Source organism: Schistocerca piceifrons, chromosome 4 (assembly GCF_021461385.2).
Source record: "Schistocerca piceifrons isolate TAMUIC-IGC-003096 chromosome 4, iqSchPice1.1, whole genome shotgun sequence".
NCBI lineage: Eukaryota > Metazoa > Arthropoda > Insecta > Orthoptera > Acrididae > Schistocerca > Schistocerca piceifrons.
Genome location: NC_060141.1, coordinates 574,311,711 through 574,331,613, shown reverse-complemented (window position 1 = coordinate 574,331,613; position 19,903 = coordinate 574,311,711). Strand labels below are relative to the sequence as shown.

The 19,903-nt window shown below is 38.0% G+C and overlaps 1 protein-coding gene across 1 annotated transcript in view; it reads left to right on the top strand.

The window, feature by feature from the left end:
• LOC124796013 (calcium-activated chloride channel regulator 1-like) overlaps positions 1-19,903 on the top strand; it is a 134,203-nt gene that overhangs the window by 39,691 nt on the left and 74,609 nt on the right. Inside the window, exon 6 of the mRNA XM_047260096.1 lies at positions 16,359-16,488. Within this exon, the coding sequence (XP_047116052.1) occupies positions 16,359-16,488 (130 nt within the window). The remainder of the gene's footprint in view (positions 1-16,358; positions 16,489-19,903) is intronic.

The window sequence follows — 19,903 nt, the reverse complement described above, 5'->3', positions numbered from 1 at the left end:
GGCAGAAGTGTCAACGGGAAAGGAAGAGGGGAGAAGGATGATGAGTGATGAGGTTTAGGAAGTGGGGAGAGTGTGTTAAAGTTACCAAGAACCTTGGGTCAGGGAAGAGTTACTGGGCAGGATGAGAAAGACTGATGTTTGGAGACTGCACCAGACTAGGTCTGTAAACCTGAGAGCTTAAAGGTGGACCATATGGTCATATGCAAGACACAGATTCCTGACAAACTATCATGCATGAGTTAATGAGAGCAAAAAGATAAGTTCATTATATGTGATAGTGGTGGGGGTAGGAAAATAGATAAGTTAGAAAATAAAAGATATAGAAAGCTAAAAGGGAGTGAAGTAAGGAACAATTACTGAGAAGAAATGCTGAGACTGAAGAAATTAATGTAAATTAAAGCCAGGTGGATGGTAAGAACCAAGGACATGTTGTAATGCCAGTTCCCACCTGCAGACAGCTTCTTGCCACCCACCTGGCTTAATTTAGGATGATTTCTCCAGTCTCAGAATTTCTTCTCAGTAACTATTCCTTTGTACATCGCCTTTTAGTTTCTATATCTTTCACTTTCTGACCTATCTATTTCTCCCCACCTCTACCACATAGAATTAGAAAGACGAGCAGTAAGAGGTGTAGCACATAGCTGGTTGTGTTCATACCTAAAAAACCGCAAGCAGAAAGTATCACTTCAGTATGAATTCAACAAAATGAATAAAACAAGAAATAACTCCTTTCTTTCTAGGGAATTACCAATAAAATATGGCGTACCACAGGGCTCAATCTTAAGTCCACTACTCTTTTTGATTTATGTGGTCGACTTAGTTGAATATATGAGTCCCACAAAAACTATCCTGTTTGCCGATGATACCAGCATACTGCTCACTGGATCCAGTCCAGAAACTTTGCGGTCCACAGCAGAAAGTTCTATGAAAATACTTTCTGAGTGGTTCACAAAAAACAAACTCATTATAAATACTGAAAAAACTGTGTGTGTCGATTTTCATTTAATTCCTCCAACTAATCAAATGTCTATTCAAGCCCAATTAAAAAATGATCCCCTAGAAAATGTGTCACAAAATTCTTGGGTCTTTGGATTCAGCAAGACTTAAAGTGGGACACACATATAAATAACTTGTGTAGAAAACCATCATCTGTGTGCTATGGCCTAAGAATTTTAAAGGCTACAACAAGCAAAACAACAGTACTGCAGGCATACTATGCACAGTTCCACTCACTAATCCGTTATGGGATCACTTTCTGGGGATACTCAACTTACAGTGTAAAGGTTTTTAGAATGCAAAAAAGAGCTTTAAGAATAATTTGTGGTCTCAAAAAGATGGAGTCCTGTAAATCCCATTTTACTGAGCCTGGTGTTCTAAATGTTCCAAGTTTATTCATTTATGAAACTATCTTGTTCACTAGGGACTACCTCCTGAAAACAGGCAAACTGCTACAGAACAAAAGTGTACACAGCTATATTACCAGAAGGGAATCAAATATACATCAAAAATATCACAGAACAACCACCTAACAGAGGAGCATAATTAACATTGGTGTAATACTACACAATAAGATACCAGAGGAAATAAAAAATACTACTCATCCAATATTTGAAGCTAAACTAAAGGCATTTCTAATAAAGCACTGTTTCTATTCTGTCAGAGAATTTCTGAATACATAACAAAATTAATTGTAGTAGTTACCTAATTTTAATTGCTAATACTATGTATTATTGTAACTTATCTTTGACCTGTCGAATATCAATTGTACAATTTGTGCTATATGATAAAACTGGACCAATAAAAAATTAAATCAAATCAAAATCAAATCAGAATGCACTTAGATTTCTGCTCTTCTTAACTCATGCATTTGTGTTTCACCAGTAATCTCTGTCTTGTGTATTACACTATGTTCATCCTTTAAGCTCTTAGGTTTTCAAATCTATTTGGTGCAGTCCCTAACAATCAATCTTTCCTTCTCATCCCATCTGGTAATTCGCCCCTGACCCAGGATTCAGGGCAACTTTTCAGAACTCTCTTCAATTCCTGAACCTTGCTATCCCTTTTTCCTTCACCTCTCTTCCTTCTCCATCAACCCTTCTGCCACAAGGAGGAGTCACTGGCTATGAAAGATTGCAAGTTTCAATACCTTTATATGGATTTTCTGTTGCCACTGCTTGGTGTGTAGATTTTTTATCCATTCAATTATAGTATATTTTCAAAAATTGATTACTTTCATTGTTACAATAGGTTTAGTATTCCATATCTTTGCAGCTTATTTGGTGTTGATTTGACCCTTCAGTGGGATTACTTCTCCATTATATGTGATAACATGCTGCTGTGGATGCATGAGGACTGGAAGCCAGTGTACCATTACGAACATCCATCAGAGAAATGGCAATGCCCTTGTCCACCAGTATCTCCATCTCATAGTTGCTAAAGACTTTGGGACCAATTTAGTTAGAACTCAGTTGACTGCTGCAATTGATATAATAGTATGCAGTGGCATGTAGTGCTGCATTATTGACCCTCACTAGTTCAAATTCACAATCAACAAGTGGCCTGACTTGTGACAAGCAAGGTATTCCATAACATGGTTCAGGGAGTGAGACACGTCATGTATTTTGAAGCAGTTGATAAGTGATTTTGGCAAATTTTAATTACAAGAAATCATACAGTGAAAGGAACTGATTGTGATTTGCCAACTTTTATGGTGGTTGTAGCAACTGTGGTAGCAGTACAGATTGTTCCCCTTGGGTGACTAATTGGTGCTATCTCAACCACTGCTGTGGTTGAAACCGTTCGTGGTTCAATCCTACCTGTGAATTATTTGGATGTTCTTCATGCATGGCATAATAACTACATTCTAAAGAAACCTCTCAGACTATATAAACATCAATAATTAGCACATAAGTTTAAACAAATAGAAGGAATATGCACAAAAGCACACCTGCAACATATGTTAGAACAAACCATCTGCAACATTAAGCAGATGAATAAAAGGGATGTGTGACTGAGTGATAACAGAGACTTTCCTGTTTTCTCTGTGTACTATAATTCCATCCACATGTCCTCTACCTGCCAAACCTTACCTGCTCTTAAGTGGTATGCAGTCATTCTTATGCTACACTCCTTCTGGTATGGCATAATTATTCTTTGCAGTAACACAACACAATTCTGGGAGAGGCCATGCACCATGACACAAATAACACATTACTCTGATAAAAATGTACTAAATTGTTGGCACACTATGTTCTTCATTTAGTTTGGTGTGCATCAGTAACAAGAAAAATACAAAAAACCAATTGCCACACACCAGAATTCATGAAGCCTCTACGCTAAACACTTATTCTTATTGACAAGAAACACTGCTGCTGCCATGCATCACTTGGAAAACAAAACACCAGGATAGTTCTAAATTTGCTTGGCAACAAGATGCACAATATTCTCCAAGTTGATAAAAATACTGACCCACACAATCACAACCAGAAGATGATCAGCAGTGATTTAATATAACACTGAGAAAGTTCACAACCAGATAATGAGCATCATCCACTTACTGACAACAAGGTGAGAGATTACGTAACTGCATGACATGAATTTTGTTCATTTACACTACATCTAAGCCTGTAGGTATTGTCACAGTCAAAACAATGGGCTGCTACCCCTACTTATAACTTGCTATGTGCCACACATCAGTCAGATATACATGAGTGGTTCCCTCTAGTTTATTTGATGTAATTAATTAACTAAAAGTTCCCAGACACAAAAATATTTGGTGGAGTAAGCAGGTACTCTCATATAGCAACCATGAAAGGACGTTTATGGACCATAAAACAAAAAGAAGAAAAGAGAAGAGAGAGGCATTTGAATCAAAATTTAGTTAGAGAAAATGAAAATTGTGAAACAGTTGGTTACCAGGAAAGTGGATCTACTGGTATAAAGAATAAATAATGATAAATGAGAATCAGCATAAGAAAAATCATCACGGATAATTAAATTGGATTGTAATTTTGTTTCTCTTGAACAGTTATGTGTAATAATAATTAGATGTTAGAAATGTTGGTGGAAGATGAAATGTTTAACGAAAGGAAAGAAGAAGAAATGTTCATGTTATTTTAATCATTTCAGCTCTGGTGAAGCTAATGAACTTGAATCAAAAAATTCTTCAGAGAAATAAATTTGCGTATCAATAGCTTTCAATGAATTGAAATGGGGCAAGAGAAGGAAACTTCCATTGCTGGCTTAAATTAAGTTCATGGGTTTTATTGAGGATGATTCAAAATAAAATTGTTGTTCCTGAAAATGTTTTTGTTGTATGAAAGAGGCCCCCTATAAGATGGGCAGTTATCTGCTCTACAGAATATTCAGACTCACTTCTGTTGAATAAACATTTTATTTATTTAGGCCAATAAGACAATTCCATAAAACAGCAAGGAGTGAAAATATATCAAATAAGCCAATGACATAGTCTTTAGGTCAACACAATGAAAGATACTACTAGGTTCAAAGTATAACTAACTGAACTTCTTGATTTGTTTTTGTTTTTTTCTGTATATATTGATACCTTTTTAGCCCAAGGACTTTTACACATAGTGTTTCATTTAATGTATTGCCAATAGCAGGTCATTTCTGCATGTTTGAAATTTCATATTATGCATTCCTGCTTTTTACGAGTTTAATGATACTATAATTCTGCCTGCTGAAAAGTACTGTCCAGCCATTATGATTCCTTATAAGTCTTATTGGTTTTTGAAGTAAATTCTCCTATTGATAAAAATAATATTAGTCATTGTGAGATTACAACATACGTGTCTTGTGTGAACCAGCTGTAGATCTATTCAGCTATTTTCTGGGCTGTGCTTGGCAATGCTGAGTTTTTTTCTTGAGTAGCAAGCTTTTGTACTAAGCAAACTTTACAGTTTTTGTACCATCCTTTAAAGTAACTGGAAGATTATGTATGTAGGTGAGGAATCAGAGCAGAGCCAGTCTTGTGTGACATGTTTTGTTACTCCATACTGAGTTTAGTTTTAACCTGCAACATATTGTCTGTGTGATACTCTGCTTTCTGATATGAAGATACAACTCCATTCACACAAGAGGGATGCTGTTATTGCTTTTGAATTTAGTTTTCCTAGCAGAATTTCATGGCCTACACAATCAAAAGCTTTGGCAAGTTCACACAATATACCAACATGATGATTTTTGTCATTTAGCTCTGCCAGTACTTCTTTTGTGAGGTCCTGCTTGGTATTCTCATTTGTGTACTATCTATCATTTATGTACTATCTATCACAAAATCAATGTCTAAGTCTTTACAATTCTCCAATTAAATATGCATAACCGTACGGAAACTATCTCTTTCTCCTTCATAAAGTTTAAGATATTTCGTACACATGGCCTGTAAAGTGTCACTTCTATTATTTGGCACAGCATTCATTGGGCTTTCTAGCATGATATTAATTTGTCTCAAGAGTCTAGGTTGTAATTTCTTTATTTCTCTCACCTTCTTACTGGTTATACAGTAGTATGAAGTTAGCTTGTCTCCATCAAAATGAATCTGTTTCACATGATTTCCATGTGATTTTCTGGTAAGCATAACACATCTGCGTAGAGACCACCAGCTCTTTCATTTTTGTGTAAATTACAGTTTCATCCTTTTTATTTATAAGACTACTGAACGTTTGGCGGAAAATTTTAAGTGAGTGTTCTTTACCTTTTTTTCCAATATTGTGTACAGAAAAGAGTTAATAACTGTGTCTCCTGGGGTAACCAGCATCATACCTCAAAGGTTTCTGTTGAGATAATATGGTGCTTGCGTAGTGACTAATTTAACTTATTCTTTATTTTTAATTGGCATTTCCATTGAACAAAAAGATATTCTATTGTTTTATGTGTTTCAGTGATCTTTGCTGAAGCCACTTCCAGTAAGGTAAATATTAATAACAGAAACCATAATCTATATCTGCGTAATATACTTGGCAAGCTAAAGAATGGCACTTGGCAGAGGGTCATTTCATACAAGTATTACTTATTTTGTGTCATTCTCCATTGGCACATTGAGTGAGGAGAAAATGACCATCTATCTACCTCTGTACATGCCCTGATTTGTTTTATCTTATCCTCATGATCCCCTTGTGAGACATAGAATGGTGGCAGTACAGTCTGAGCACAATCTTCTTCGAATAAATTTTCTCTAAATACACCCAACAGGCCTTAAGCAAGAACTACATCATCTTTCTACCAAGAATTCCCATTTCTGTGCCTCAAGTATTTCAGTTATACTTTCGTATGGGCTACAACAACTAGTTGCAATACTAGCAATTAATCACTGAGCACCCATAAAGTCAAGTCTCAGTCTGAATTAATTCAATATCTGTTCATTTGGTTACTTAATATGAACTCGAAAAGCTAAAACATTGCTCTATAATGGATTGCATTTGTGTCTTGTATGTAATTTCCTTTACAGTTGCAGCACACTATTCCAGAACCCTTCCAACAAACATAAGTCTGCCATTTGCCATTGCTAATACTGATTTTATGTGATCAAACTATTCCATATAGGTTCTTAGTATTATCCTGAAACATTTATGTGATGTGATACACTCAAGATTTTCACCTCAACCCAAATAATTGGATAGTACTGGGTTCTTTTTCTCTGTTACAATTATCTTTGTTGTGGTCTCCAGCCCAACAACTGGTCTGATGGAACTCTCCATGACAGTCTGTCCTGTGGCAGCCTCTTCATCTGTGCATAACTGCAGCAACTTACATCTGTTTGAACATAATTACTCTGTTCAAACCTTGGTCTCCCTTTGTAGTTTCTTCTCCTTGAACTTCCCTCTGGTACCAAATAGACAATTTCTTTACACCTCAGGATGTGCTCTATCAGCTGATAGATCTACTAGCCAAGTTCTGCCATAAATTTCTTTATTCTGCAGTTTAATTAAGTACCTCTCATTTGCTGTTCAATCTACCCAAATAATCTTCAGATTTCTTTTAGAGCACAACAATTCAAAAACTTTTATTCCCTTCTAGTCTGAATTCCATGTCAACTGTGTCTCACTTCCAGGTAATGGTACACTAAAATCAGAAATCTTCAGAAAAGACTTCCTAATACTTAATATCAGATGTTCACAAATTCCCCTTTTTCAGAAATGCTTTTCCCAGTCCGCATTTTATATCCTCTTTACTCCAGCCATCATCAGTTATTTTACTGCTCAAATAGCAAAACTCATGTACTATTTTTAGTTTCTCATTTCCTAATCTGATTCCCTCAGCATCACCTGATTTAATTTGACAACACTCCAGTACCAATGTTTTACTGTTGTTGTTCATTTTATGATCTGTTTTTAAAATACTATCCATTCTGCTCAACTGCTCTTTCAAATACTTTACCATCTGATAGTATTACAATGTCCTTGGCAAACCTCAATTTTTTTTTTTTAATTTTCCCCTAACTTTAATTATCGTTCAAAATTTAACATTGGTTTCTTTATTGTTTGTTCACTGCTCAAATTGAATAACATCTTGGATAAGCTGCAACCCTGTCTCACTCCCTTCTCGACTACAATTTCCCTTTCATATCCTCTGATTTTTGTAGTTACTGAGCAAATTTCTGTACAGACTGTAAATAACCTTTTGCTCCCTGTGTTTTATCCCTGCTACTTTAAGAATTTCAAAGAGCGTTTTCCAATCAACGTTGTTAAAAGCTTTCTACAAACCTACAAATGCTATAAATTTAGGTATGCTTTTCTTTAAACAGTCTTCTGGGATAAGTTGTAGGCTCAGTTTTGCCTGATGTTTCTCCAGAATCCAAATTAAACTATCCTGAGGCTGGCTCCTACCTTTTTCCATTTGTGCCAATATTTTGCAGGGATGACTTATTAAACTGATGGTTCAGTAGCATTCTGACCTGTCACACCAACCTTATTCAGAATTAAAATTATTACCATCTTCTTGAAATATGAGAGTAAAATTTGGGTTGTCTTAAAATTTATTTTATGCAAAACACTATTTATTTCTTTTCATTCACCCAGATATGTTTCAACACCTATGTGTCATCTTCTGTGGGTCAAATTTATTTCCATAAAGTATAATATACAGTTAATGATAATTTATCAATTGCAGATCTAAAAATGTGCACTTTGTTTGCTTCGTTTTGATTGCTCACCTGAAAATAATATTGCTAGTGAAACTGCATTATTATAGATGGGTTTTTGTGCCCTTTTTTCTCGTTTCTGACACCATGTAATCTGCAAAGTAATCATGAAGAAATTATTTGTCCATTTCTGACACATTGTTTTGTGGGTATTGGCTATATATGTTTCTGTATTTATGTTTCCTGTCCTGTTGTGTACCTTTGATGGATATCTCTTTCTATTGGTATTGGTAATACTGTTTTCAGACTGTTATTTATATAATTTTGCACATAAGTTTACTTCAAATAGTTGTTCCACAAAAGTGACAAAGCATGATTTGAGCAGAACTTCTGTCTCCATGCTCATTGAGAGGTGATATGTTGTTGTCACAGCTCACTTGTCCATTGTTTGCCCTATGTTTAATGTGGTGCTAATTTTAAATTTTTTGTGAGAACTATTGTGGTTTGTCTGTAGGGTGGAGAACGTAAATGATTTGTGCAGTAGCCACCAGAAAGATCGCAGGAGGCGCACATCGGCACGGCCCGTGCTGCCGGAGTTATTGTTGTTCCGCCAGTAGAGGTCACAGCCGAATTCTCACGCGCCTTCTGGTGGATGGGACTTTACTTGCGGGAACTACTGTCCGTGATGTGCCGTGCCGATGTGCACCTCCTGCTATCTTTCTGGTGGCTACTGCAATTTGTGTGTGTGTGTGTGTGTGTGTGTGTGTGTGTGTGTGTGTGTGTGTGTGTGTGTGTGTGAATTAGACGGAAATGGAGGTAGAGGGGGGGAGGGAGAATGAGTGGGAAAGAGGGAGAGGGAGGAGTGGGCTGAGAAAACAGTTGTTTTCGGATATCTCAGAATATTTGTTTATGATGTCTTATGTAGGGAAGTGTCTCTGTATAGTTCACTGAGTGCTCCATACAGTGTTTTGTTGCACTGTGTTGCATTTTCATTCAAGACTTTCTTTCCTTGTATCATCATTTTTTGGATGTGATGGTGCTCCTCTGGATGCCAATGGCCTTCTTGCAGTTGTAATAACGGTTACTATCAGGTCATCGAAGTTAAATGCTGTCGGGCTTGGCTAGCACTTGGATGGCTGACCATCCTGGTCTGCTGACTGCTGATGGCAAGTGGGTGCACTCATCCCTTGTGAAGCCAATTGAATAGCTACTTGACTGAGAGCTCTGGTCATGAAAACTGACAATGGCCGGAATAATGGTGTGCTTCACTACATGCCCCTCCATACCCACATCCAGTGATACCTATGGGCTGGGGATGACAGCGGTACCATTAGGCCTTCCAAGGCCAGTTCAGATGGAGTTAAGTTTGAGTTGTAAGGGGAAAAAAGGTAATAGTTTCTATTAATAACTCACAATAGAGGAGAACTATCACATTCAAAAAGCAGTCATACAAGGAAATAAAGTTTTGAATGAAAATACAACATTGTGCAGCAAAACACTGTTTGGAACACTCAATGAACTACAGACACTTTCCCACATAAAACATAATAATCAATCAATCTCAAAGATCTGAAAACATCTGTTTTCTTAGTTCCCTCCGCCACCCCCCCCCCCCCCCCCCCCCGTCTTTCCCATTCTCCTTCCCTACTTCCCCCTCCCTCCAACATCCCCACCCCCACCTCTGATCTCTCTCATTTTACACACACAACACACACACACACACACACAAACACACGCACACACACACACACACACACACACACACACACACACACACACATCACACACATTCTCCACCCAACAGACATGGCACAATAGTTGTCACGAAACATTCAAAATTAGACCACATTAAACATAAGACAAATGATGAACAAGTGAGCAGTAACAACAACATAGCACCTCTCAATTAGTATGGAAACAGAAGTATCTGTTCAGATCACATTTTGTAGAAAATATGTGTGAAGTAAAGTTGTGAGGGAAATTTTATAAATAAGAGTGTAAACAGTGTACTCAGTAGCAGTAGAAAGAGGAATCCATTAGAGGTACACAACAGTACGGAAATGTAAGTACAGTAACATACATAACCATTTGAGAAATACACAACAAAATTTTTCATGATTACTTTGCAAATGACATGCTATCAAAAATAACAAAAAGGGGACTAAAACCCATCTATAGTAATGCAGTTTCACTAGCAATTTAATTTTTAGATGAGCAGTCAAAACAATCTAAACAAAATGCATGTCATAATTGTTAGGGCTACAATAGATAAATGACTAGGAACTTTATATTACACTTTTCAGAAATAAATTTGATCCACAGAAGATGACACATAGGCATCAAAACATGTCTGGGTGAGTAAAAAGAAATAAATTGTGTTTTGCATAAGGTAGATTTCAAAACAATCCAAATTTTAAATATAAAACATGAAAAAATGTCAAGTTGAGCATCAGACCTGAGTGCAGTGATTCTCATCTGAGGGTATTTCACCTGTCTCATATAAAATGCTCACCAAGTGGAATAGTTTTGACGTGGTTTGTTCTTGCAAGGATCTCAATAATTCTAAGGGAATTTCATATATTCCTGGGGCCTTGTGCTGTGTCACATTCTTCTCACAATATCGTATCTCCTGTCTCATCTTCAACTACTTCCACTTTCCTTTCTAATATTGTCTTCAAGTTCGTCCCCTTACATACACTGTTTATACATTCCTTCTACTTTTCAGCTTTTCCTTCTTTCCTTTGTACTATATTGCTATCTGAGTTCTTGAGATTCATCCCATTTCTTCTCTTTTCTCCAAAGGGCTCTTTAATTTTCCTAAAGGCAGCATGGTTCTACAGCCTTGCATTTTCCATCTAGTCATTCCTGCTTAGGTATTTTATACTTCCTGTCAGTCTCACGTTTTTAAATGTCTGTGTTCTTTTTTCCTGCATTTTTATATTTTCTCCTTTTGTCTGTTAAATTCAGTATCTCCTGTGTTATCCAGGGATTTATACCAGGCCACCTTTTTTACCTATATGGTGCTCTGCCACCTTCCATATTTCATCTCTGAAAGTTACTCATTTGTTTTCTGTTGTATCCCTCTCCCCTGTTGCCATAAGTTTCCTCTGAAACTCTCAACAGCCTCTGGTTTCTGTAATTTAGCCAGGTACTGTCTCTTTAATGTCATACTTTTTGCAATTTCTTCAGCTTCAATCTGGAATTCATAGCCAATAAATTATGGCCAGAGTTCTCAGCTGTCCCTGGAAATGTCTTACAATTAAAAATCTGATTTCCTACCCACATGTTGCCAAGGTTGGATTGATTACACTGAAGAAGTTTTGCTGGGAAACCCTTACATGTCCTCCATATAGTCCTGATCACACCCCATGCGATTTCCATATTTTTTGAGTCCTGAAGAAAGCATCCATAGCTATCAGTTTGCTTCAGACAAAGAGATGCACACCTTGGTAGAGTTCATGGTTCCATAGGCTACTGCTACATTTTTCCATAAATGCATTGACCATCTTGACTCATAGTGGGATAAATGTGTTACTGCTGTTTGATTTTTTGTCAATGAAGCTGTACTGACCTGATGAAGTCTTGTCCATCCTGCCGTAACACTTCACTTATTCCCACTATATTTGTCTTTAACTTATCCATTTCCCTTTTTAATTTCGGTAACATGCCTACCAGATAAAGGGATCTAACATTCCATGTTCTGATCTGTAGAAGGCCTGTTTGATTTTCTTGATATTGACATCCTCCTGAGCAGTCCCCACCTGGAGATCCAAATGGGGGACTATTTTACCTTTGGAACATTTTGCCCAAGAGGATGCCATCATCATTAAGCCATACAGTAGAGCTAGTGTGCCCTTGGAGCTAAAAATTGCAGCTGTATTTTCTCCTTGGTTTCGGCTATTCCCAGTACCAGCACACCATGGCCATATTGGATAATGTTACAAGGCCAGATCAGTCATTCATCCAGACTGTTGCCCCTGCAACTACTGCCTCTCTTCAGGAACCACAGGTTAGTCTGGCTTTCCCACAGATACATATATGTTGTAGTTTCACCTTTTGTACAGCTGTCTGTTTTATTGAGGTGTGCAAGCTGCCCCACTTCGGCAGGGTCCATGGTTGATGGGAGAGGATGGGGGAGGTATAGATATTATCCTGCATTTATCCACATTTAAAGAGAGTTGCCATTCATTATTCAATGCGGACATTTTATTTAGTTCACAGCAATTCACTGAACTGGCTATCTATTGTCGTTCATCATTATCATCAGTTAGTTAGTTGGTTAGTTGGTTGCATGTTCCATTGATCAGTCGCATGGTATGGTAGCCATTATGATGTGGAATGTGATATATATATATATCAAAACGAAGATGATGTGACTTACCAAACGAAAGCGCTGGCAGGTCAATAGACACACAAACAAACACAAACATACACACAAAATTCAAGCTTTCGCAACAAACTGTTGCCTCATCAGGAAAGAGGGAAGGATGTGGGTTTTAAGGGAGAGGGTAAGGAGTCATTCCAATCCCGGGAGCGGAAAGACTTACCTTAGGGGGAAAAAAAGGACAGGTATACACTCGCACACACAGGCATATCCATCCGCACATACACAGTCACAAGCAGACATTTGTAAACGCAAAGAGTTTTATATATATATATATATATATATTTTAGAGGGAAACATTCCATGTGGGAAAAATATATCTAAAAACAAAGATGATGTGACTTAGCAAACAAAAGCGCTGGCAGGTTGATAGACACACAAACATACACACAAAATTCAAGCTTTCACAACCAACGGTTGCTTCATCAGGAAAGAGGGAAGGAGAGGGAAAGACGAAAGGATGTGGGTTATAAGGGAGAGGGTAAGGAGTCATTTCAATCCCGGAAGCAGAAAGACTTACCTTAGGGGGAAAAAAGGACAGGTATACACTCACACACACACACACACACACACACACACACACATATCCATCTACACAGACACAAGCAGACATTTGTAAAGGAATGTTTCCCTCTATATATATATATAAAAACAAAGATTATGTGACTTACCAAATGAAAGTGTTGGCAGGTTGACAGACACACAAACAAACACAAACATACACACAAAATTCAAGCTTTCGCAACAAACTGTTGCCTCATCAGGAAAGAGGGAAGGAGAGGGAAAGACGAAAGGATGTGGGTTTTAAGGGAGAGGGTAAGGAGTCATTCTAATCCCGCGAGCGGAAAGACTTGTGTCTGTATATGTGTGGATGGATATGTATGTGTGTGCGAGTGTATACCCGTCCTTTTTTCCCCCTAAGGTAAGTCTTTCCGCTCCCGGGATTGGAATGACTCCTTACCCTCTCCCTTAAAACCCACATCCTTTCGTCTTTCCCTCTCCTTCCCTCTTTCCTGATGAGGCAACAGTTTGTTGCGAAAGCTTGAATTTTGTGTGTATGTTTGTGTTTGTTTGTGCGTCTGTCGACCTGCCAACACTTTCATTTGGTAAGTCACATCATCTTTGTTTTTAGATATATTTTTCCTACGTGGGATGTTTCCCTCTATTATAACTATATATATATATATATATATATATATATATATATATATATATATATATACGTCTTTCCACTCCCGGGATTGGAATGACTCCTTACCCTCTCCCTTAAAACCCACATCCTTTCATCTTTCCCTCTCCTTCCCTCTTTCCTGATGAAGCAACCGTGGGTTGTGAAGGCTTGAATTTTGTGTGTGTGTTTGTGTTTGTAGTGTCTCTATCAACATACCAATGCTTTCGTTTGGTAAGTTACATCAGGATTAATATTTCTATTATTTACCCCATTCCCTTAAATGGCACAAAATGCATATGCTATATTTATGGATTTATTTATTCCTATTCAAGAATTCATCTATGGTGTAGGAGTTGTCAAGGAGATATGATTTCAATTTATTTTTGAAGCTATTACTGCTGTCTGTCAGACATTTTATTCCATCTGGTAATTTGTCAAAAATTTTTACAGCAGCATATTTGACCCCTTTCTGTGCCAAAGATAGGTTGAGTAAAGGATAGTGTAAGTTTTTCTTTTTTCTGGTATTATAATCATGACTGTCGCTGTTGTTTTTAAAATGGTCCACATTGTTGAGAACAAATTTCGTTGGTGAGTAAATGTACTGTGAGGCTGTTGTAAGAATTCCCAATCTTTTAAAAAGATGTGTGACTGAACCCCACACATTAAACTAACCACTTTCTTTTGAGCAGTGGATACTTTTTGTCTAGGTGTTGAGTTACCCTAAAATATTATTCCGTATGACATCAGAGAGTGAAAGTATGCAAAGTATGTTAGCTTACTAATTTCTGTATCCTCAAAATTGGCAATTATTCTGATTGCAAAAGGTGCTGAACCTAGTCACTTTAGGAGATCCAAATTATGAATTTTTCAGTTAAGATTCTCATCTGTGTGTACACCCAAAAACTTAGTATGCTCTACCCTGTCTACTGACTTCTGTTGATGTGTTATATTTATTGAAGGAACTGTACTTTTTGCAGCAGAAAATTGGATGTACTGTGTTTTTTCAAGGTTTAGAGCAAGTCCATTTGCAGAAAACCAATTAATGACTTTTCCAAAGACCTTATTTGTATCATTTTCAATTGGAGTTTCTTTTACCAGATTAATAATGATGCTTGTATCATCAGCAAACAGTGTCAGTTCAGCTTCCTGTTTCAGATAGGAAGGGAGGTCATTCACATATATCAAGAACAGAAGGGGACCCATGATTGAACCCTGTGGAACACCTAATGTAATTTCACCCCAGTTAGATGAAGTGGCAAAATTATTTAAATCACTTGACCCATATAAGGAAACTTTTTGCTTCCTGTTCTGTAGGTATGACTTAAACCTCTCATATGCTATTCCATTTATACCATAGAACCATAATTTCTGCAACATAATGTCATGGTTCACACAATCAAATGCTTTGGACAAGCCACAGAAAATTCCTTTTGGTGACATTTTACTATTTAAAGACTCTATTATGTGGACAGTGAAATTGTATATTGCTGTCTCAGTGGGACAGCATTTTTGAAATCCGAACTGTGATTTACTAAGTATCCCATTAATGTTGAAATAGCTAACCAGTCTTGAGCACATTACTTTCTTGAAGATTTTTGAAAATGCTCTAAGCAGGGATACTGGCTGATAATTATTGACATCTGTTGTGCCCCCTTTTTTGTAGAGCCTGACAATGGCATATTTTAACCAGTCTGGAAAAATACCTTGAGTTAGTGATGCATTACACATGTGACTCAGCTGTAATTGCTCCACATTGTTTTAATATCGTATTAGAGATGTCATCTATGCCAACAGAACATTTATTTTTCAAATATTTAATAATTTTACTTATTTCACAAGAGGTTGTTAGGTGAAACTTAATCTAACTAATTTTTTTTCAAAACAGACTCTTCCATGTACTGCCTGGCTTTTTCTTTTGAACTGTTCTCACCAATTTTTTCTCCTAAGCTTAAGAAATGGTTGTTAAATACATTAGCTACTTGTTCACTGTTGGTTAGGATGGTCTCGTTCCTCTTAATAGTAATACTACCTACCCCAGTGGTTACTTTTCGTAATGCTTTAGGCACATACTTATTGCACTGCAATTAATGGAAATATTAAAAAGGATTCCATCATTATTAAGCTATACAGCAGAGCTAGCTTGCCCTTGGAGAAAAAAGAACTCCCATAGTTTCCCCTTACTTTTTGCTATTTGCAGTACTAGCACAGCAAGTCCATGTTGGGTAATTTTACAAGGCCGGGTCAATCAATCATCCAGACAGTTGCCCTTGCAACAACTGCATAGGCTGCTGCCTCTCTTCAGGAACCAAGGGCTAGTCTGGCTTCTCCACAGATACCTCTGTGTTGTGGTTGCACCTATTGTACAGCTATCTGTGTCATTGAGATGAGCAAGCTGTCCCACCTCGGCAGGGTCCATGGTTCATGGGAGTGGTTGAGGGGGATATAGATATTATCCTGCATTTATCCACATTTAAAGGGAATTCCCATCCATTATTCAATGTGGAAATTTTGTCTTAGTTCACAACAATTCACTGAATTGGCTATCAACTGCTGTTCATTATTATCATTATCTTTACCTAATGCTTTAGGCACATATTTGTTGCAGTGCAGTAAATGTAAACACTACATTTTTGTCGATGTATGTATTGCTCAGATACTTAATTGTCTTATAAAACCTGATAGAAACATATTTGTTACTTGCCTAGGGTTTGTGGACAATCAGTCTCACATACAATTCCATAAACAAGTATGCTGCAGTGTTTGTCAGCAGTGGTTTACTGACTTCTGAACTGAAGACTAATGCCAAGATACATATGATGTGCTGGCATAATGCAGGTGATGATTTAATTATTTATTCTTTTATCATTCACTCAGTTATATATATGAAAAGAGGTTTATGATATACACTGATCAGCCAGAACATTATAACCACCAACCTAATAGCCAGAATGTCCACCTTTGGCACAGATAACAGCAGCAATGCATCATGGCATGGAAGCAATGAGGCCTTGGTAGGTCGCTAGAGGGAGTTGGCACTACATCTGCTCACACAAGTCACTTAATCCCATAAATTCTAACTAACTAACTAACTAATCTATCCTGAAGTACAAGTGTCAAGGAGATGTTCCCCTGTAAGATGATGGAGTCACGCCCTCCCATTGACGTGATGAAGAAGGTACTGGGATTCGTCAGACCAAGCTATGTGCTACCATTGTGCCAATGTCCAGTGCTGCTGGTCACGTGCCCATGCCGATGTGGTGGTGTTAACATTGATGCATGTGTGGGTCGTCAACTGCAGAGGCCCATCATTAGGACTGTTTGGTCCACTGTGTGCTCAGCAACACTTGTTATCTCCCCAGCATTAAAGTCTGATGTTAGTTCACCACCTGTCCTGTTTTTACCAATCTACCCAGCCTACAATGTCTGACATCTGTGATGAGGGATGGCCACCTAACTCCACGACATCTTGACATGGTTTCACCTTGGTTTTGCCACATGTTGAAGACACTCACCAGAGCACTCCTTGAACACCTGACAAGTTGTGCAGTTTCTGAAATGATTGTGCTGGGCCTTTAGGCCATTATAATTTACCCTTGGTTAAACTCAGTAAGATGGCACACCTTCCCCATTCCACAGACGCTTACTGATACTACATGCGGCATGCATGTGTCTAACTAGCAGTAATTTCTCGCAAGGTGTCACTGTGATTGTGTGGATGGGTTTATATCGATAGTAGGTCTGTGGTCTTAATGTTCTGAGTGATCAGTGTACGTAGTCCTATGTATAACTGTATCTTCATGAGGATATCAAATTAATTGCTTGTGGAAATACTTGGAATCTAGACGTAGTCAAGAGATTGATGCAAACAATGTGTATGATGTTAAAACCTTAAGAATCATAGGTTTGATAAATAATAATAATTGCAATTCTTGGTGTTATACACAACATGCAAAGGAAAAGCAAAGAGAAAAATAGATGGGTGCTTTACCGCAACACATTATATATTCTGTGAACTATGTAATAGAGACTTGTAATTCCCAATGCCTTGCTCAATTGTGTCGAATGCTAACTATTTTACAAATTATCAGATTTGCAATTGTTCTGATGATTATTCTAATTTTTGAATTGATTACAATTTTCATAAGATATCACCCAATTCATTCTTCATAGCAACTTACTTAACATGATATGTCAAAATAAGTTTCAAACAAACAGTGAAAAGTTGGGTGGAGTAACAAAAATATGAAATAGGGCATGCTGATATTCACCACATAGAGAAGGTGTTGAGTAACTGGCACACTTAAAGTACATTTAAAACTAGACTAAGCTACCTGTACATAAAGTACGGGAACACTCAATTATTTATTGCATAAGAACAAAACATTGTACAAATATCATACATATGTCATTTTAAAGAGAAACCTTGAAAGTTTTTCTTCATGTATACTGCCACAGCGTAGTTTGGTAATTTGCCAATAGTCAGCATTAGTCGCAAACATGGCGAGTTCAGGTGCTGAGCGAGCTTTCCGTGTGTTGAAGTTCGACAAAAACAAGTGTGCTACCAACGGATGTTTAGAACCAAGTATGGTAGGAAGCCACCAACAAGGAAAGCCATTTACCACTGGCACAACAAATTCATTACAACGGGTTGCTTGTGCCTGGAAAAGAGAAGCGGACATTCCAGTGTAAGTGAAGTGAATGTGGAGCATATATAAGAGACATTCATAAGGAGTCCAAAGAAATTGGTGTGTCGTGCATCCCATGAACTCAAAATGGCTTCAATGACAGTGTGGAAAGTCCTGCAACAGAAGCGACCTATGAAACCATTCAAATTGGAGCCAGTGCAAAAGCTCAGTGATGATGACAAAGACAAGTGTTTTGAGTTTTGTTCGCAGTTGCAACAATTGAATGAGGATTCAGATGGCATTGTTGATCGCTTAATTTTTAGCAACAAAGCCACTTTTCATACTAATGGGAAAGTGAACAGGCATAATTGTCGAATCTGGGGTACAAAGCAACCACACAAATGCATTGAATTCGAGCGTGGTTCCCCAAAGGTAATTTTTTTTTTGGTAGCTTGTCACATCAAAAACTGTAGAGGCCATTCTTCTTTGCTGAGAGCACTGTCATTGGATATTCCTACTTGGACATGTTGCAGCAATAGCTGATGCCTCAAATGCAATCGGACTCTCTGTTCATCTTTCAGCAGGATGGGGCTCCACCCCATTTTCATTGTGAAGTTCATGGGTACCTGAACACAGAGCTGCTACATCGATGGATTGGCTGTGCTACAGAAGGGGACATCTGTTTCATGAAATGGCCTCCCTGATCACCAGATTTCACTCTGTGTGACGTGGGGACACATTAAAGATCTAATGTATGTACCGCCTCTACCGCATGATGTAGCAGAGCTCCTGGAGAATATGGAAAGCGACTGCCACATTCAACAACGACATGTTGGGATGGGTACCATCTGGGACTGGAGCAGCTACATCACATTTCCTACCAGGGATTCAAAATACTCTCATCATGCCCAGAAATGTGAAATACTCTCCTTGTACCCCTCCCAAAGAAGTATTTTGCTGCCCACCCAATATACGCAATATTCTTGTCCATCTCCATTCCATCCCAGCTCCCAACCCTTTCCCCCATGGCTCACTGCCTGCAATAGACCTGAGAACTGAGTTTCTCCTGGTGTATACAACTTTCAAATAACTTCCAGGAATTCAGCCAGGTAACACTTCCAGCGACCGCCGATATTTTGGCAGGAGAACACCCTGCTATTTTCAAGGCAAACTGCCTAGAGGGGACGTTGCCTTGAAAATGGTGGGTTGTTCTCCAGCCGAAATATTGGCAGTCACTGAAAGTGTTACCTGACTGAATTCCTGGACGTTATTTGAATGCAACAGACCTAGTTGCATGAAGGTATCTCCTACTTCGCCAGAGGCAGTGCCATCTGTGAAAGCAGCTGTGTGATATACCAACTTGGCTGCGAAGCTGTGTGGTGTTCTACAGTATTGTAACCACTAACAAACTATCAATTGGCATGAATGCCAATCACCTAGCTATTGCCAAGAGACAGGTGGGCTACCAATTTGCCAAGCATGCCACCCAGTGTAATGTGCAGTACATGTATGAATGTGTGTGTGTGTGTGTGTGTTTGGATGAGTGGGTGGGTCTTTTTACTACATCTGAAGAAGAACTTTGTCTTATAGCTTAGTCTACTTTTAAACATGCTTGAAATTTGCCT